Source organism: Molothrus ater, chromosome 13 (genome assembly GCF_012460135.2).
Source record: "Molothrus ater isolate BHLD 08-10-18 breed brown headed cowbird chromosome 13, BPBGC_Mater_1.1, whole genome shotgun sequence".
In the NCBI taxonomy this organism is placed as follows: domain Eukaryota; kingdom Metazoa; phylum Chordata; class Aves; order Passeriformes; family Icteridae; genus Molothrus; species Molothrus ater.
The window spans coordinates 8,827,019-8,848,339 of NC_050490.2; the positions used below are offsets into that span (position 1 = coordinate 8,827,019).

The 21,321-nt window shown below is 43.7% G+C and overlaps 1 protein-coding gene across 1 annotated transcript in view; it reads right to left on the minus strand.

The window, feature by feature from the left end:
* Nucleotides 1-1,452: 1,452 nt before the first annotated feature.
* TNFAIP8L3 (TNF alpha induced protein 8 like 3) overlaps nt 1,453-21,321 on the minus strand; it is a 44,977-nt gene continuing 25,108 nt past the window's right edge. Inside the window, exon 2 of the mRNA XM_036389718.2 lies at nt 1,453-4,455. Within this exon, the coding sequence (XP_036245611.2) occupies nt 3,893-4,455 (563 nt within the window). The 3' untranslated portion in view covers nt 1,453-3,892. The remainder of the gene's footprint in view (nt 4,456-21,321) is intronic.

Genomic DNA, 21,321 nt, shown 5'->3' on the forward strand with positions numbered 1-21,321 from the left:
GGAAGGGAGAGAAGGTGCAGAGAAGCAGGCTAGAAGGAAGAGAGCCCATAAAGAGTTTACATGAAGGAGTTGGCCCAAGAGGCACCCAGAGGCCAGTCAGTCTGTGCTGACCATGCTGAACTGGCAGGTTAGCAGGGACTGGACCAAACCTGCAAGTACCAGGAGGCCTCACTGTTCCACTGCTGTGTGCCCTGTGAGTCCTGGACATGTGGGAGTCAGCAGGAAAATGATTGTATTGGATCCATCTTTCAGCTGTTTGGCCAGCTTCTACCACCTTGCCCCAAGTATTTTCAGGTATTTTTACTGAAACAAACAGGTAGGAAACTGGAGGAAGTGCAACATGGCAGCTTGAGGCAGGATGTTTTCTTAGATACAGTCTAAATCTTTCGGATTTTATTACTTTCTGCTAAATATTCCCAAATCCTCCTCATTCTGTAAGGACCCAAAAGAGTAAATTTGTGTAATGGATGGCAGGATCTTGAGGTTTTCCTGTACTTGCAAGTAGCTCATAAATGACATTGATGGTTTCTAAATATTGGAAAAGTGTTTCTCTCTTGTAGAGTCCCACCAGTAGCTTTTCAGCATAAAAAGCTGTATTATCTTTTTCTGTGTAGGTAAGACTGTGTGTGGTCTTTTTCTGGCATTGATTTATGTAAAAACGAAAATAGACCTGCTTAAGTTGTCCAGTTAAAACTTGGTTTTTGCATTTCTGTTGCTGTGGTGAAACTTAATTTTGCTTTACTGCTTGGTGGTCTTCAGGGCCAGCTATTTATGTGCCAGTCTCTGAGAATATTTCTCTAGCACAAATCAGATCACATGTTCAGTATGATGTGCAGCTCTGTGGCACAGGCACCATTTCATTAACATGTTACAAGTAGCACTCCCATGAGAGTTTGTTAAGCATTAGCATTCTTGTCTTTGTATAATAAAGTTGGCAGTGATGAAGCAAAGAAAATTGTGTCCTGCCATGATATGATTCATAAAATTACCCTGACAGAAATGTTTTACCAGCAGGAAGGCTCAAAGCACCACTTAAGGAGATTGCTTTAAACTTTGATTTTAAGGTAGTTGTCAGTTTTCTCTTTGTGCCAGTATTTCACTGCTTTCAGTATAATTGCCATGTGAGCTGTTTGCAAATCCTGAGCTCTCTGAGCCAAAACAGTTTGCCTTTTCTGGGAATAAGGACAGGAGAATAAATGTTTCATGTTAAAATGTTCTGGTAGGTTCCAGCAGCTCCATGTTAAGGACAGGGCTGTGGAATCTGTCAGGAATATGTCTTCTATCTACCTTAAATCACATCAGGCTAAACTGGGCTGAATATATAATGGAAAACTTGCAAGAAGGTCCTTGGAAGAGTGAGATTTTGGCTTGTGGCACCTGCTTTTTGCTGCTGACATGTGCTTGTGATACAATAGAGGTGGTAGGATAAATAAATCGAAAGGAAACAAAAAGGGCAGTAATCACACATTTTTAATCCACAAATGTGATAATACATAATATATTTAAGGTGACCTGAACATTGCCCATATTTTAGCAATGTTTTTACATACCAAGCTACAAGTACAAAAGTAAACAATGAATATAGAGGATATGCAAGTATGAGAAATACTTGAAAACATATCTTTCCTTAAGGCTACTCAGATTATTTTTAAATAAAACAACAGATGTTCAGCTGGTGTGTTTAAAATACCAGAATCTGAATATTGATACTTGAAACACACAAAAAGTCACAAATACAGGATATCCCTTTCCTTTAGACATCTTGAATGTTGAATAATCTTTTTCTGGCCTTAAAAGAAGAACTTAAATTTGTTTGCCACAAATGAAACACACAAAATCTGACATGTGCACTGGGACAGGAGCATTGGATACAAGAAATACAGTTCAAAAGCATCAGTTGACAAGTACATGCCTGGAAGAAATGCAGGTCATGATGCATGTAAATATGGCTCTGCAATGGCTGAACTTGCAACCCCAAATGTTGCTGTTTCATTTCTGTGTTGCAAAGGAGTTGTCCATCTTCATTGCAACTAAATCTGCTTTTAATGGTTAAAGGAAATATGTGGGGGAAATTTACACCATCAAAAACTGTTCTGCCAATGTCTTTCATTTTTACTGTGCTTCAGATGAGTTCTCCTGGGAACAGGTAAAAATCCATCTAGGACAACCCAAGTGAGTATATGACCTGGGTGTGTGTATTTTCAGCTGTATAAAGGTATGACAGTAAAAACTTGTTGCAAGAGATAAAATATAGTTATTCTGGGGTGAGAAAAGACAGAAGGATAATAAGAATTTGGAACGGTTTTCTATTAATACCATAGTATTCAAGAATTTATTTTAATGAGAAACATGTTTTTGTTTTTTTTTCTTATCCTAAAGTAATGAGGGATCAACCTGTAAGTTTCCCTTAGAGAGGAATGGCTTTCAAATATATTTTCTTGTCCTTGTCAACTTTCAGATACATGCATCTCTCTATTATAGTATACATGATATGGAAGGTATTACCCCCAGATGATGGCACTGTCTGCTCGCTGTGTCAGCTGAAAGGAGAGGGCTCCTGACACTGCAGTGCCAGGAGATAGAGATGAGTCTGGAGGATAAGATGGAGAGGACAAGGAGAGGGGAGATTTCTGAACATGTGTTTTTCACTCTGGATCAGTCTCCACCTACCCAGGTTCTGCAAGTGGCCAGCCAGAGCATCCGCTCTGCTCCCACACTCCCTGTGTCCAACCCTGCCTGCACAAAACCCACTCTTTCTTGGCAAAATGTTTTCAGTTTGAAGACATCACTATATCTTGTTTCAAAAAACACTCTGAACAAAAACTCACTCCAGGAACTCACCAGAGTCACTAAGGCTGTTCTGTTTTGACAACTGTGGATATGCTACACTTGGAGGCACTGCACAAATAGTGGATGGGGTTCCTTTGTATCCCACCTCTGATTTACTGTAGGCACAAATGTCATGGGTACATTAAACCAGGAGTATTATCTAGGTTGAATATTTTGAGGTTCAGGGATGTAAATGTTGGTGTCTCAGGTGTGCTGCTCCTCACAAGGACAATTTCAAAATCTTCACAAAGAGTATTTTGTTCTGCCAGGCAGAACAGTAAGAGCAGCACAACCTTCAGTCTGAGCTCACCTGCTGTTACCCAATAGACAAGGCCTGAGAGCAGGGGAATGCTGGACTCCTTTATCTGCCTTTGAGTATGAACCACTGAGCTGCTTTTCAAATTAAAATGAAACCTCCTCTCTGTTGTTAGCAGGTATAGAACTAAACTGATGAAACTGTTGCTTCATAGAGCAGTTCTTTAGATTTTCTCCTGCTTGTATGATTTGTTACTCTCTTATTAGATTTATATACCATGTAAAATCAGAGATGTTTTCTCATATTGATTCCTGATTCTTTTGAAAGGAGTGAACTTAATCCATTACAGACCTACTTTCTGTCAAAGCCTTTTCAGTTAGCGTGGAAATTATAAAAATATATGCACCGAGGGCCTTGGGGGTAAATTCCATGTATTGCTCTTGCCTTCATCTGTCTATTTTTACATAGCCATGCATCTGAGTTTACTTTCTGTTCACATGTTCAGCCTTGATCACAAAGCTAGCGAGATCATGGTGAATAGCAATCTGTGTCTGAACAATATATATCAGCAGCCTTGTTCACTCTGCTCCTTGAAAAAGACTGAATTATCTGAACAAAGCATTAAAATCGACAGCTTTCTCATTTAAGTTTTCCACTTCACCACGAGCCTGGTGAGCACCTTCTGGGCCCTGCAGGGGATTGTAGTAAGACTGATGGGAAGGAAGCTTGCTTGCCTACCATGGCTTAGGAGGGGTGGCCAGTTCTAGAGAGAAGTTTTTGGTCGGTTTCTTGCCTTCGAGCGCGGTTTCAAAGAACCTTCTCATCCAGCAGTTTGTTGATGCCGTTGCAGATCTTTTTGAGGTAGGGCCGGCAGTCCCCATCCAGGCTGTAGAGGGCAGACAGGAACTCCACGTCTGCAAAGTGGTTGAAGACGTGGTTGATGCGCCCGTGGGACCGCGCCGTCAGGTGCTGCCCCACGAGTTCGTGCACGAGCTCCTTGCACTCGTTCAGCAGTTCTGCCAGCACGTTCCTGTCAAAGGTGTACTCCACCTCGTAGAAGCTGACGATGGTCATGGCAGTTTGGTTCAGCTTCTTCCTGAACTTGTCCACGATCTCCAGCTCTTCCTGGTTGAACTGGTTGTTTCGGTAGAGGATCCCGATTTTTATGGCCACTTTGATCAGGTCTTTCATGATTTTATGGGCTTCCTTTTTGTTCCTGGTGTGCTCCTTTGTTACTTTGTACAGCTCGTCGAAGATTTCGCTGCTTGTGTCGTCGATTAGCATGTTAGCCATGGTTTTGGTTGCCATTTTACTCAGGATCTTTTTCTGGGCTTGCAGTGCAAGATTCTTGGAGCTGAAATAATCGGGACCTGGTTTGAGAAAGAAAAACAGGGGAAATGTTAATTTTATTTGGTGAATTATTTTTGCAATCAGTTTAGAAAAGTAGTACCTGCATGCTTAACTGAGACCTTGCACGTGTCAGTGACCAGAACAGTCACAACTGCAGGAACACTCCACACACGATTGCCAGGTATCCTTGGGGTTCCACACACCCATCTTTCAGGTCTTGCAGCCTCTTTATTTTGCTTGCAAACAAAGAACAGAATATTCTGGCAGGGGATATATATGCTGATTCTGTGATAGTAATTTAATTTTGTAGTTCAGTATGAAAGCTTTCTTGGCAGAGAAATCTGCTGAGATGTGGTGGTTGAAATAATACATGAAGTATCAGAGACAAGCTAAAAGATATAGTGACAAGTAATATATGAACCTTCAGAGTTCCTCTCTGGTCATTGGGAGGCACTGTTGTTCCATGGTAAGGCTAAGCAGATTCACAAGAATGCATTTATTTTGCCTTAATCTGTAGTATCAATGCCTTGCCCTTTTGTTATCAATTTGCAAAATTATAGAATATGACTTTTATAAAATGTTGGTGCCTCAGTGTATGCAGTTCCTGACAGACAAAAATATCTGAACTATTTACTCTACATTTATCAAACTAATATTTTGTATTTTTTGTCTTTTACTCATATCTGCACATTTCACTCAGCAGAGCACTCAAACACATGGCTAGTGCTGGGCTTTATCTCATGAACTTCTGTAATTCTTGGTCGAGATTAATTTGACCTTCCTCTGTTCTTCACATTAATGTTGGCTTCTAACCGATCCTCTGTGGACAAAGCAAAGGAAATATGGCTATGAAATAATTGTCCAGGTTAATACTGGGGCAGCAGAGCCTCTGCTGGATCAAAGGGCACTTTACCACTGTAGCCAGGTGTTGAAGAGTGTGTGTACCTGGGGAGGACAGCCAGTGAGCCCTGAGTGATGGCAGAGTGGCCTCTTTGGGCCAAGACACCTTCCTTGCCTTTCCCTCTCATCTCCCCTCAGTCTGTGCTCCTGCAGGGGAGGTGCCCCTGTGTCCCTGCCAGCTGGGGACCTCGCTCTGCTCACCAGGACACTTGGCTGCTCCCAGGGGATGGAGGTAACCGTGTCCTTCACCAGCTGCTGGGAAATCAAACCACTAAGAGAAATGGCAATATTGTCATTAAAAATGACAATAAAAACCAAATCTTCCAGTACTTATTCGATTGTGGGGCCAGAGTGAGTCTTTAAGCTGGTGGGGTGAGCTCCAAGGCCCTTTCCAGCCTTCAGCACAGGAGTGCAGTCACTTCCCCTGTGACATTCCCCTTCCTCATGCCAGGAAAAGGGGTGCTGGCTGCCAGTGCTCACTTGGACTTTAAAGTCCTCTTTTTAATTCTGATTTTCAAGTTGGCTGGAATATTAAAGTTGTCATCTTTGTGTGCCACAGCTGTTAAAGAGTAACATTTAATTTCAACTGAACCACCACCTGGAAAAAATAATTCAATGTGCTTAAAAGAATTGCCTGTCATTTGGAGAGAAAATTGTGGGGCTGAGCTGCTGTCTGGAGGAAATAGGAAAAACTGTGATTTAATTTAGAAATGATAAAAGCAGGATGAAAGCATTCTTTCACTTAGCAGTACGTGGGCATATAAATAGTATCCATGATGAGTAATTATGTGCATTTGACACACTGAAATGGGAGATTATTAGTGTCTGTTTCTGTAGTGAGTGCTTGCTATTAATCAAGTGGATGTAGTTGATGAACACCTGGTTTGATCAAAAAGTGAAAAGAATTGCAGTAGGTTTTTAGGATATTAATTTTCCTGAAGTTCATGACACTTCAGCCTCGTGTCCCTTTGCCCAGGGGAGGGTCCAGCTGAATCCTTTGTGCCTGGCCCTGCTGCAGGGACAGCTCTGCAGAGCTGCTGCAATTCTGTGCTCCAAGCAAAGCCAGCAGTTGGGGTGAAAGAAACCTCCCATCCCCATCCCACACCCTGGGGGGGTCTGGGACCAGCAGAGCCAGCAGCACCTTAAATACAGACACATGCAGCTTCCCTCCCTCCTATGTGATCTCTGAGAAAAAGCTGGACTTTAAATTAACACATAAAAGCTCTAATGAACTTTTCAGAAGGGAGAGTTGTCTGGCACAGAAAATAAAGTGTGATATATGTTTGTGTGTCCAAAGTTCTGTCTCTTATCCACAAAACTGGGCAGTGTGACCTTCAAACATGGGTCTCTTTCCCAGGACACACCTGGGTTTGGTAGCTCAGACAATGATACCACAGCTCCCAGTGAAAGGTGCAGGCTGTGAAAAGCACAGCACAGCTGGAAACCATCAGGCCAAGTTTTACTCAATGTTAAGGCTGGAAAGCTTTTCCACAGTGAGCCCCAAGTGTGGGATCTACTGTTTAATAGCACGAGACTGGAGCTCCTCCTCATCTTTCTAAAAGTAAAATAAAGAAACGTATTATTGCACTGCTGCTGTGGCTCCCTCCCCACTTTATGCTCCTACCTCTCCATCCTATCCTTCCATGGCATCTGCAGCCCCCCAGCCATGCCATTCCTCAGGATCCAGGCAGCCCCAAATCCTTTGGGCAGGCTCCTTTCCCCTGGCTCCCTCCATGACCTGTGCTGCTCTCTGTACTGCACAGTCTGCAGGAGCTGGCAATGGTTTCACCACCAGGGCTGCCTTGAGCTGTATCCCACTCAGCTGTACCAGGCAGAGCAGGTTCCAGGGGGCACAGGCAGAGCCTGGTGGGACACAGATTGTTGTGCACTGTTGAATACAGAAGCTGCAGCTGCTGTCACGGTCCCTGCACCGTGTCAGGAGCTGCTGCCAAGCTCTGGAGGAGGTGAAGGGCAGCATCCACCTGCCCCAGGGCTGCCAGCAGAGCCCCAGCACGGCCTGCCCTGCCCAGCTCCTGCTGCTGCACTCACACCATGTGTGTGGGATGGGGAGAGGGCAGGCAGCAGCCATCAGCCCACTCGTGCATCCAGACAGCGGCGTGGGGGCTGCTCACAAAGGGCTGTGCTCTGATTCTGGGTGTGCACAGCTTTGCAGCAGCATCTGCTGGAGAGGGAGAGAAGCTGTTTGGATTGATTGTCTGGATTCCTGCCTCCAAAATCACACTGTGCTCAGACACCCAGGTGACGCCTTGCCTTTCAAAGATCACAAGTGGTTAGCCACATGATCACATTCAGGCTTTCGTGGGGACAGCATGTTTACCGTGGCAGCCTTTTCTTACTGCAGCACATTGCTCACTACACAAAATACATCTTCACCTCCTACATACAGCAATTCTATTTTCTGCTTTCTTTCATACAGCAAAACAAATCAGCAACGCCATTATAGATGCTATTAGCTTTCAGGAACATTTCACCAAGGCTAAAAATGAAAAACCACCCTCCAAGCACACTGCTTTGTTGGCTAGTGATTAGCTTCCATTATAGAAAATCTGACATCTTAATTTTTACTAAAGAAAGGGCCAGTTCTGCTTCAGATCTGCTCTCACCTTCTCTCTGTCATCTAGAGAGCTGTGTACGATAAAAGCTGTTTAAAAAGCTCCTTGTGGTGGGATTGATCCTACAGCAATCTTCCATCCTCCTGGAAGTGCAGCTCTCCAGCCATGTTTCCCCTGCTGTGGTGCCCATGGAGGGGTGGGAGTGGCCAGCTGTGGGCAGGAGGATGGGGAGAGCCTCCCTGTGCCCAGGCAGTCCCATGGTCAGGGCAGCACACCACTCCCCACCAGTGACCACCCAGCTCCTGGCATGCAGTGCTGAACATGACAAAGATGTCTCACATCCACTAAACTTAATAACATGATTGCTTAATAACAGAGTTGCTTAATAACAGAAGTGCAGAAAAAGTTTGGCAACTCTAGAGAGCGGATGTAGGAGTTTTATATTTGAGGAGTTTTTGAGACTAACACACAAGAACATCTGTAATATTCTCCAAACATTTTGATTGCAGATGGCTGTACCAAGTACAAAATGGTCAGAACTAAATGCTCAGCAATACTATTTTTATGTAAATCTGCATTCAGCTGCTCTGTACAAAACACGGCAAATCCACTCAACCAGAAGATGCTTCCACTATGGTGAGGAGGGAGAATGGTCAACATTTGCTGGAGCAATTATGAGGATATGGAAAGCAGCCTCCTGAACAATGAATCCATTTCCCCCCAGTTAGCCACTTAGTCAAAGCCATGATACCATTTTGCAGCCAGGATATTTTCTCCCCTGGCTAATGGCTGAAAGCTGAGTTGAAGTGAACTCTGGAGAGAGTGTGGCTTCACCACAAAAATGGGGAGAGGAGGAGTTGATCCAAAGGGTTTCTGTGGCGGCTGTCCAGTGCCTTTTTAATTGTTTCAGCAGGCTGGCTGGAATTTCACCTGACCCTGGGAGCTGTTACCCAGTGCCTGCTGCAGCTTGTCCTGGGTAATCACTCACCTCAGCCATTGGCTTCACCTGCTCCAAAGTGAGACACACGTGGAGCTTTGCCAGATTTCCCACTACACTGGGTGTGACCCCAGCTCAGAGCAGTCAGGGTGGTTGTGTTTTCCAGCCAAGGAGTGCACGTGGTGGAGCTACTGAGTAGGCTTGAGAGCATCCTGGAGAGGTGAGTGGAGCTGTTTTAAATTAAAGGTCTGAGCTAAAATCATGAGGAGGCTGCAGGTCTGAAGAGGGTTCCTGCAGCTTGGCAGGAATGGGAGGTGATGGGAACCAGAAAAGGGTCCCTGCATCTGTGCTCCAGCTGTACTGGAAGTAAGCAAAGGGCTGAATCTTAACTGAACAAGATAGAAATGCATAAGAAAGTAAAGATGATGAAGAGGCTGAAATATTTTTAATACTCCTGAATCTTCACTTTTAAAATGCAGCTTCTGCAGCAAAAGACAGGCCTCAAAGAGTCAGCAGTGCTGCTGGAAAGGTGGGCATCCCTCCAGCTGCTAGCATTTGCTCAGGCTTGTGGGAGATGGACCAAGCCAAGGGCCAGGCACACTCTCAGAGTCTGCCACAGAGTGAGGTGGCTGGGTTGTGAAAGTTGTTGTAGAAATTTGCTGTTTTAATGACTTGTGTGACCCACTTTGAATGCATCTGTGTACTTTAACTTAGTGATATACCTGCCCCTGAGCCTGGAGAGTCTGGGAATGGCAATGAGGCAATTGGATTGTAAAACTCTTGCAGTTATACAATATATAGGATATCTGAATGGTTAATCCAGTGCTGCTGCTGATGTTGATAATTTACTGTTTCTTTATAACCTAAAGATTTTCCTGTACTGGCTCCTTTTCTTGACATAAATACAAAAATGCTTAATTTCCATCATTCAGGCAAAATGTTAGAGGAAATGAGCTGCAAATGTGTGTGTTTTATTTATCCATCAAGTCTTACTTGCATGTTATAGGATTGATTAGAAATGTGAACTGCAGGACTTAGGATTTCAATGTAACTCTAAAAAAAGTCCACTGAAGCCACTTGCAGTGAAGTGTTTTAGCCCTGAGCAGCCCAGGCACGAGCTCTGAGTGTGTGTATTGCTCTTGGACAGCCACAGGATCACTGCAGAAGAAACATTCAGTGTTTCCAGTAACTTTAAGCCAAGAAATCCAATAGAGCAGATGGAATACATCAGCTTTCAGGGAGGGCCAATTTAAACACGTGTAAGCACCAGGGGCCCAGTGCTCAAACTTTAACACTTCCAAATTGTTACTGTGAGCATCAAAGGGTTGCTCATATCCGCAGTGGAACAGGAGATTACAGACTGATAATTATATGATCCTGGGAGAATGTACCAGTGCCCAAATGTCTGCAAGCAGAAGTTGGACATGCTGGAAAGGGCAGCAACAGCCCTGTGCAGAGGAAATATGACTGAATGGAAAAAAAGACCATTTTTCCTTTCAGTGCTTTAGATGAGCAGTAGTATGCCACAAAAACAGCCTTTTGTCTGGGAACCTGGGGATTCCAATGGACAGTCTTATTTCTGCTGCTGGTTTGTATCTGGCATTTACTTTTCTAGTTCTCTATTGTTGCTACATACTGGAGTTGCCTTTCAATACCTGGAGGAGGTGGTGGAAGGCTGGGGTGCCCCTTCTGTAAAGAGAAGAAGAGCAGTGAGAGTGAGTGGATAGACTGCTGTCCTCTGGGTAATGCAAGGAGCCTGTCCAGGGGAGAGGAGCTCAGCTGCAGTTTCCATCAGCTCTGATGGAGTTGCCAAAAAAGGGTCTGGCTGAGTTTTGCTCCTGCTGCCCCTGGTAGGTGGCTGGGAGCTGAACTGCGCTGCTGTGCTGCTCTCCTGGCTCTGGGAGCAGTAGCTGGCACGTGGTGTGTGGATGACAGCGCTGTCCCAGAGCTGAGCCTGGCTCACAGGGTGGAAACCCTCCCAGGCACTCCCTGGAATACATGGCAGGGCTGATACCAGGCTGGGATTTTGTCTGGCTGCTGTTTGACATTACAAATGAGACATTGTGCTTGGTCATATCCTGCAAACTCACATCCAGCCTGTGCGAGAGGAAACCCCTCCCTGCCAAGGGGCTCACTGAGCATCATCTCTGCCCCTGGGTCCCACAAACCAGGGGGCTGGACCAGGCAGCAGGACCAGCCCTGCTCCAGCTGGGCACATGCAAGCAGCACACACCTCTCTGAAAGTGGCCACTAAAGCTTTTAATTTTATTAACCTGATAACATAAACCAGAACCAAAGCCTAAACCAGGCTGTGGCTGAGGGAATGGTGTCTTTGTAGGGTGACTTTCAAGAGTTCATTTTCAGCTTTGCACCTTGTATTTAGCAGCTCTGCCAAGGCAGCAGGCACAGCTGGCAGTGAGTGATGCAGAGCTCAGACAGCACCTGGGGCACACCCAGAGTGTGAGCAAGGCTTTGCTCCCAAGTGAACAGCTCAGGAGTTAAAGTCTGTCTGCCAGGAGTGAGAGTGAAATACCAGGGTGTTTGGGTTTCTAAGCTTTGCTATACAACTGAAAGAGGTTTTGATAAACTGACCACTGTATTTTATAAACAGGTTTAAAGTCTTTTGATGTCAGTTTATGTTCATGTCAAAATACAGTGCAAAGAGTGAACACCCCTATCCCAGAAAAAGTTTGTTTAGCTCTGCCTGACACTGCCAGACAAAATGGTTCCCCACTGACAGCAGAGTTTTGACAGGGGAAGATTGGTTACTGCCCCTTGCAATGGCCTATTGATCCTGTTCTAGTTTTGAGACAGTCTTTATGGCTATGTAATGTGGGGTTTTTTAAATGCTAGTTTTACTCTAAAAGACTTCTTTGGACCAAAGAGACATGGTGGCATACCCAAAACACTACAGCCAGATCTTATTTAAGCCTGGATAGCTCACCAACCCCAGCAGCCCATGCCTTGGTGGCACTCAGGGACATCTTTAATTGGCCAGGAGTTTTTGGCCTTCAAACTGTCTGTGAAGTTTTTTTTCCCCAATATAGGCTCTCCAGAAATCTTGGGCAGGAACTATTGAAGAATTTAACTCCAGTCTCTGAAACATTTTGTGTTTCATGTCCTTTGCCTTTCCCATGATTACCACATTTATTACACTGTCCTTTCTAGAAGACACAGCAGGGAAAAAAGAAGCTATCATGGGGACTGTGTGGCAAAAATACCCAATTAGTCAAATAATTATTATCTCTATAGGAAAATTATGCTTGTTTTAATGTCTGGCCATGTAATTTTCACAACAGGATTGTAATGAGTTCTTTGATATATGCTAAGGGGTTGTTTATTGCTTAGAAGGGACAGAGGCTCTTGGGGAATATCAGGCACATAATGAATGATAAACAATTATCTTGTTAAGGAATGAAGGCTTGTAGGCTTCTTTGAAAGGATTCAACCATCATGTTCTTCCACACTAAGGTAACAATTATCCAGGAAAGAAAGATTTTCTTGCCAAAGTGTTGTTTGTCACAGAGACTTAAAAGCCATGTGAAAACTTTGAAGATCTTGCAGCTGTCCTGTTTTATCCAGATGCAATTGTTGTAGCAGCTTCTCTTTGTCAATGATCTGTAGAACTTGCTTGCAGTGGTTCCAAACAAGATTTGTTCTGAACAAAAACTTGAAAAGCTCTTTGAACATTGTGACACTTGCACAGGTCTTGGGGGCTTTCAGTCCAGTTTCATGAATGACTGGAATTCTTGATGAGGGTGTGCATGGTGTTCATGTATTCTTTTATCCTCTCCTCTGGCAGAGTGAGGGATAGAGGGAGCCTGTGGAGGCATCTGTGCTTTTGTGGGCTTGGTGCTTGGCAGTTACCACAGGCACCACTCCTGGTTAAGGGGAGGGTCAGATTTCCCCGTGCTGCTGCAGCTCCAATGCTTTCTGTTCCTTCCAAAGAAGTCTCTTTAGCATGCAGGAGCTGGTTGTTCCCAGTAGGAACAAAATAATATGCTGTTAGTAAAGCAAGGCCCATCAATATCAGCTCTAAATATTAAACAAGGCCTCTGTGCAATCTGGGTGCTTTAAATAGTTAAAGTGCAGCTATGAAACAAGCTACTGGGGACTGCTTCACCAACTGCTATTTTTTCCCCCACCCATTTCTCATCCTCTCAGGAAGAAAATGTTGAGGGTTTATTTTTGTGCCTTCAAATTGCTTGCTGTTGCACTACACTGCTCTTTCTCCGGAGATAAAACGCCCTTGCCTTTTACATAGAATAATTCTATTTTTGACTCTAATATATTAAGAATGGCATGAAAAATAACCACGTCTGTGCTCTAGGGATGTACAAAATTCCATGAGAAAGCAAGCACTTGAGACCCCAAGGGTAGCTGGTCTGAAGATGCTGTGAAACTGAGATGGCATTTCTCTGTAGGCTGAAAGAACGTGGGAAGGGGGAAGCATTTCTGCCAAACCAGGTCAAGGTGAATAAACTCCAAAGAACCCACGCCAGGATGCAGCTGCAGCAGGTGTCCAGCTGCTGCTGACCAAGTGGCTGTGTGAGCTGAGCCCTGCCATGTCCAGAGGGAGAGGATGGGGCAGCAGCTGCATCCATCCCTGCAGAGCTGTCCCAGACACGCTGCTTGGGGTGTAAGAGGCACAACTGTAATTCTCTCTGCTTCTGTGGTTCTTGTCTTGGGTTTTAAAAACAGGAAAAACCCCTGGCAACAGCACTGTGTCTTCTCTGCTTGCAGTGCTTCAAGCACTGAGCCAGTGGGAGCTGGCTGGGCTGGGTAACACCTGACAGGGTGTGTGGGAATGGCAAGAGGCCAAGGGGAGGGCAGGGGAAAGACAGGCTGTTGGAGCTTGATGTGAGCTGATGGCATCTGTGTGTCTGGCAAAAGAGGGAGCTACTTTTTTAGGGACACTGTGTGCTGTTGTTTTCCTAATTTGGTATTTGGTTGCTTGACCACTTGGCTTTGAATTAAGGTGATGGATGGAAGGGGAATAAACCAATGCCAGATATCAGGTGCAGCTGGAAAAACATACTGTTGGTCCCTGAATAAAAAGGCCAGAGGAACTGTTAATTTCCACATTTAATTCCAGCCATGCTTCCAAACTCTGTTTATACCAGAGAACAAAGTCAAATGAGGGGAAGGTGAAGAGGACAATAATGGCAAGAAATGTCTGACAGCAGTTCACTTTCCTAAGTCAGGAGCAGACACTGTAGACTGATCACAACATGTTTAAAACTATTAAGGGAAGAAGGTTTCCTTAACCTTTTGCATAGGCTATTTATTGTCTAATTTTTATTCTCTGTGTATGTGTTTTGGGAGAGTCAATTTAAAAAGAAATATTTTGAAGCTGCTGATCAGTGCTCACAGCTCTGGGAGATAAGGGCTCCCATTTGGAGCTGCTGTTTGACAGTGCACAGAGAGGCACAGCTGTGGCTATCTTACAGCTGGGAGGGCAGGACTGATGTGAGTGTCACTTAGCAAACCAAGCATGTCAAACCTGCTCCAACAGGAGAGCCTGGTATGGGCATAAGGGAGCTTCAAGTGAGGCTTATCCCATGATGGACTCATGTTCCTTAACATATTAAACAAAAAAAAACCAAACAAACCCAAACCCCAACCCTCCCCCTCAATAAACACAGCCCCTTAACCAAACAGAAAATCCCACTCAAAACCCCAGCCCAAAACTGCTGCTGGAAGAGGCTCTGCAGATGTGTGTGTCTATTACTAAAGGAATAGCTTTCTGAACCCTCCCCTTAGTGATATTGTCTGTGTCACAGAATCATTACTTACAAGGTATGTGGGTGCACTTGTCTCTGTATTTATAACAGTTTTCACTCCCTCCATGAATGCAAAGGCCTGGAGTTGTAAAGGCATCTAATTTATCACTGACTGCAGTCCAAAATTTTAGCTCCTATTCTGAGAAATGTGCATGAGGCAAAAAAGGACTTAAACAGATCTGGAAGAGTTGATGCAAATTGTGAAGTCTTTTGGGGTAAAGAAGATGCTTGGGATTAATTCGTGGCTCCCACTCCTCATGCCTCCCAGAGCACCCCCTGCTCCCTGTGGCCCAGGCCTGTGTCCCACTGCAGCCTGGGACAGCAGCAGCATTTCTGAGCCAGGTGTTGAACTGTTGCTCCCACAGCAGCTTTCAGGTGCAGACCTGAGCTCCAGCTTGGCAGAGGGTTTCACTGCTGCTTGAAGCAGTTTTGTTCCATCCAGCCCCAATTAATTGTTGACTGTGCTGCAGCTTTTTGAGCCCAGCACAATACCAGATGGGAATGTTGCTTATGCAAGTTCATAAAAGACCTAAGGGTACCCTTCCTTTCTGAGCAAGAGCTGCTGATAATATCAGTTTCTGAATGATGCATGCTCTGGTTTCTTTTAACTCTTTTGAAGTTTTTGGGTTTTCTTTAACAATTTCCTTACAGATTTCTAACAGAAAATCTCACTGTGGCCTTGCTGAAACAAACCCTGCTTGCTGTTTGATTATAACCACCAGGACTGATATTGCAGAATCCTCCTACAGTGAGCTAGTTCAGTGATGTAGTTATAAATGAACTTGTGGTGTTACAAGTTTAAAAGAGAAAATTTATTCTTAAATGTCACTGTCTTCTCCTTGCTGACAAGCAAATGAGTAAATTCCTTTTCCTTGTAGTTTAGGCATTTTCCCCCTTCTTCAACAGAGAGGAGCTTAAGCCTGTGCTATACTGAAACAGCTGCCCACATATGAGCACTGGAGCTCTGCACACCTTCACAAGCAAATCTGACCTCAACATGCCAATATCCTCAATGCAGGGTGAAAGCAATGCCTTGTTTCCTGTCTGAGGGTGCTAGAAAAGAATTTGTTAACAACAGCAAAGCTGAAACTGAAAGGACAGAAGATGTGACTACTTAGAAGAAGAGTTTGCTGTTTAGTGTTGTTCCCCAAAGAGAACAACAAAACTAGAAGAGTCTCCATTTACTTTTTATTTTGAACAATGCTTTACTGTTTGCCTGGTCATTCAAAAGAAAAGGAAAGACATTTTTACGGTTGCAGAACATTAGGCTGTGTAGAATCCTTGAGTAATTTTATTTTCCTTTTCTTTGTTTATTCTTCCCCCTGTCCCTAGAGAAGGATTAGTTGCTGGGGAGATGGCCAACCCAGATTCTAAATGGAAAAGTCCTGAACAAAGGAAAAATTAATGCTGGTCAATGCAGCTGGGATTCATCACACTCTGCATCCCTTACAAGTTTTTGTGCATCTGATTGGGAATTTATTGGTAGGAACACGTTGCCTTATGCCTCAGATGTGATCTATAACCTTGTTTTCCTTTAAAATGAAGTCTGATTTGGACTTTAATATATCCTTTGTGTGATCTGCTCTGCACTGCTTGTCTACAGTGTCAGGTCAAGCATCTGATCAAGATGCACAAAACACCAGGAATGAATATGTGATGAATTCCAGCCCTGTGGTAAAAAGGACACAGGTTAATATATCTATGTGCTCCACATGAACCAGACCACCTGCTGGATTCTCCACACTTGTCCTTGGCAATCCTGCCACAGGGAATGACCACTGTGAGAAACTTAGGCTAGGCTAATGAAAGCTGAGCCTTACAGTACAAGCAAAAGATTATTTCCTTTGGAAGGACCAAAAACCTGGGAAGGTAGAATTGCAGTCAATTCTGTTCCTCTTTGGTTCAAAATCTGCATGAATATTATCTGCTTATTATCTGCTATTATCTGCTAAATTTATCGTGTCTTAGTGTCTTACACCAATGAAAGAAAAAAATCCTGAGTTTATACTGGGGAAAAAAAAAAGGAGGAGAAAGCTGACAACTGGTGATGGTTTCCTTGTTATGGGTTTAAAGTAAACTGCTAAGCATGGCATCAGTATCTTCACAGTGAGGTAACTGACCCACGCAGCACAAACAACACCTGACAGTCAGAGCTCCTGCAGAGGATAAACACTAATGAAAATAATCTGGTTTTTTGCTTTTACCTTGTTCATTGTGTGTATACATATTGCAAAGTACATCGTGCCAGGAGGGAATTACTGATAGCAGGGATGCTTTTGCTGTCATCAGTCTCTAATAACACTGTAACAGCAGTGGCTGTAACCACCCGTGATGCTGAAGTTCACTCTGAGTACAACTCTGTATTTCAGGAAAGCAGAAATGGGAAAGATGCTGGAAAAGTACTGAAAGGGTCAAGACAGTTCATAGAAGGTCTGCTTATTCTGAGGCATGTGAGTAACAGCAATGTGTTATGTGGGGGTTTATATATATATATATATATACATATGTATATATGTATGCACATGTATCCTCATTACATAACACTGCAGCACCAAGGAGTCAGGACTAAATTTGCATAGGAAAAAGCCAAAACTCACTGCCTTTGCATTGCCTACAGGAAAGCCTGACAGGACAAGCCTCAGCAACAAACACAGATAACCAGAACGTGCCATCCCTGCTGGTTTCAATTCAGGGACATCTCTGAGCACACAGGCACTGATTTGTGATGATGCCCACACGTACAGAGAGCACCCAGCTGGGCCATGCAGAATGGAGCCTCTGAGTGCAGCAGTGACATTGGCCTCTGGAGAGGCTCCCCAAGAGCTGCATCTGGCCCAGGCTGATGCTAAGAGAAAGCCCTGCAGCTCAGCCCACACGCTGCTATCCTCTGGCTGCTCCAGCTGCAGCAGAGCTGCTGCCTTTGCCTCTGGTTGCTGGTGATGGAATGGCAGAGTCCCACAGCCCTGGGGAACGCTGGCATCACCAGCAGGAACTCATTCCACCCAACAACTGACACTTCTGAAGGGACTTTGGTCAATGCAGCCCTTTCTTGATCTCAAACACGAATTTTAGAGTGTCTGTGGTACCTGCTGAAGAAGCAGAGGCACTGGCCTGTTACTTCTCCTTCTGCAGCCATTTTAAGCATAGGCAGCTCCTCGAGGCTGACCTAGAAAGTTTCCAAAGGTGAGTTTAGAGCCATGTTATCTCTCCTGGAATTGACAAGGTATTCAAAGACTGGGCACCCTGTGAAACTTTCTCACATAGACCAGCAGCCACCTGAGGGAAAATAGTGCTTACTTTCCTCTTGCTGCTTTGTAGGACTTGATAAATCCTTCTTTCCTAGAGAATTCCTTGCATTTCTTAGTCCTGCCTAAGGACACTGGGCTCAGTGCTCTTTCTGCCTGAAGAAATGTGACAAAATCCAAATTCTTGCTCCGCTCTCATCAGTCCTGTAGGAAAAAATTGAATTTTGCCCGATCCTATGTTTCCCATTCAACTTCTTATACAACAAAGGAAAGTGTTAATTCCTTTCATGAAGGGGGGTTTGGGCAGTTCTGGCATGTCCTGCTGCAGATGGGCAATCCCCAGAGGGGACTTTGTCAGGCAGGGATGGGCCAGATTGCCTGGAGCCCGGTTCTCACACCTGGCCCAGCTCCTTTAGTGAGGGGGTCCAGCAACCCCCATCACGAACACTTGGCTGGAGAAATAAGAGTCCCATGCTCCTGCCTCTGTAGGGTTTGGATTTTCCTGCAACAAGGTCTGTCTGTAGTTCCTGCTTGTGCTCCAGCCATTGCCATAGCATAACCCAGGGACATTGACATCTAAGTACACAAGGAATGAGCAGAAAGCAGAGAGCTTTTGATTAAATAGACATTTCTATGCTTTTAAATGGAGATAGGAGCCTTACAAAGGAATGACTATATATGTGTAATTTATTACCATTATTTCATAAACAATAATCTTAAGATTCCTATGGGTTTGCACCAAAAAGCCTAGAGAGTGATAATCCAGTGTTTGAGCTCTGAATATAGGTATTGCTCATAGGGAGTAAACTGCTGGCAGAAACACTTCAATAATCTCTATCATCAAGCTGAATGATACTTTAAAATAATTGTTTAACTTTTACTACCAGTCATTATTAATTTAATGAAGTTTCCCAGGATGCTTTAAACCAAAAGAGAGGATGTTTGCAGTCCTCTGCATGGAGACACTACACATTACATATTCAACAGGAAAGGTCTGGCAGAGGAGCCCTTTTGTTTATTCTTATTTCCTTTTAGCCAATGCTAATCTGAGCTCCTAGTCTCATGCTGTTAAGCCCTACACTTCAGTATAGCTGAAGCTTCCCCTGGCAAATAACTGAGCAGCAATTTAACCCTCACCTTAGTGAGCTGGGTCTGCTGCCAAAGAGAGCTGGCCTGCTTTTCTTTTTAAGGTTTTTTTCCCCCTTTTCTCCACCCAAGTCTATTCAAATAATTTCTTTTGCAGCAATCTGTTCTCTTCCTCTGGGCCTGATGCTGTTGCTGAGGTGCCCTTGGCATGGAGCTCTTCAGGCCTGCCTTTGCCCATCTGCATTTCCTCAGCTCCTGGCAGCGTTGCTCCCTCCCTGCCCAAAGGGCTCACAAGGTTTGTTTCAGGAGCAGCACCTCCCCATCAGTCAGCTGTCTGTCCTTCCTCCAAGCATAAAGCCAGAAGGTGCTTTGCCACTTTTCAGTATTTTTTCCCCAAATACTCTCATGCTTTCAGAGAAAGCACACGCAGAAGCTTTAACTTAACAACCAATGCAAAATACGTCTGTGATAAAATTGCATTTTCTCATGGCAAATGGGCTCCCCAGTGTGTGAGCTCTCATTAAGTCCAGCCCAGTGGTGGGAGTGTAATGTTGCTTCAGTGGGCATTTATTTGACTTTAATATACACCAAATTGCTTGTGGAAAGCTTTTATCAAAAAAGTAAAACTCCGGGTACCAGAACTCTGTCTCTTATCTAATGAGAGATAGCCTATAAATCCAAGCAGCATGTTGGAGATTGCAAGATTTCTGACAAATGGAAAGAGTGGGGTAAAAATAAGAAAGTCAGCTGTCACTGTGTGTGCTCTGGTCCCATGTTCATGCTTGTGGCTGGCTGATGCAATTTCTTCTTGGAACTCACACAAAGGATCCATCCTAAGACAGCAGCTGAAGAGGGACTTGTATCCAGTGATTTTGGTTAAGTGAGACCATTAATGCTCTGAACACAAGTCTGTAAATGTGATGATATGCCACAGTTTATTCAGGGCAGCTCTGAGTTTCTTAATCAAGATGGTTATAATAATGATACTGCTTTGGAAACTGGTCAAATGGAACCTGATAAATCTTATTAACAATCTGATGGGTATGGTTTGTAACATTCTAGAGATGCTTGACAATTGTACAGCAATCTGCTTTGTTCCAGAATAAAACTTGGTCCAACACTATAAAAAGAATGTAGCATATTTCAATATTCTATATTCTACACTTGGATGTCTTAGTTTGGGCAGTCCTGTAATGGCTTCTTCTAATATAATTTAATTGCTTTCTTATTTTACATTTACCCATAACAGTTCTTTACGTTACAGTCAATGAAACTATATGCATTTGAAGGCAGCTTTTTTCCTTCATTTTCTTTCCAAGGAAAAATTTACAAAATTGAAATATATGGCCAAGATGTTGTAGTAAGGAAAATCTGCTGCTCAGATAAGCTACAGAAAACAAAATGTTTAAAGAAATTACTTGCCTTTTTTTCTTCACAAAGGTGAAGAAAATACTGCCTTGTGGAGGAGCACTTGCTGTATGGGGATCTGCCTCTGAAATAGCTGGACATCCCAAAGGTCACGTATGAATAAGATTTGGGACTCCATTCTACTTCCTTTTACATAGATAAGAATTATTTTGCTATATTCAGAATTTCATGAAAGAAAGTCTTTACTGATAATGGCCTAAAGTGGCCAGGTAAAATTCTGATGTCACATATGATGACACAGAGCTTTCTTTTTCCATGATGTACTTAGGTTTGACTCAACCACTTCTCATCCAATTCTGATTTAATCTCCAGCAGGTCCTCTTTCCTAATTCTCTTAGAGGCAACTCACTATTTAAAGCAGACATATCCCAGTCAACCATTAAATTTTGGGTGCACTTCACCACCTTTCTCAGAATGCATTTTGGTACAAGACATTTGATGTTATTGTTCTGATTTCCCACAGCTACCAGAGCATAACCCTGCATTGCACAGTGGCTCCAGTCTGAATTAATGTCTTGAATTTAAAAAGTATGTCTGTCTCATACTCAGGCTCTCACCCTCCCCACTGGGGACTGAATCAGCAAATAAGAGAAGGACTATTTTCTGGTTTCTTTTAGTCATGTTTATTTTTCACTAAGACAACTTCTCAGAGAACAAGCTGAAATCTTACTGTGTCTGCTCTTTCCTCATTCTTTTTTTTTTTCCTCACCACAAAATAATATAAATCATATGGACTATGGGATATAAATTATTTATGTCAATGGCTACATTTAGGAGTGACTTTTAATGGCATTGTCTTTGCTTCAGAAGTGAAGAGACCACAGGCATAGGTCAGTAAAGCAGTAAAGGAAAAAAATAGCTTCAGGGACTGGAATGGAGAAATGTGTGCAGTGGATGCTTTAAAGTTTTGAAATATAATAGGCTAATTCCACCA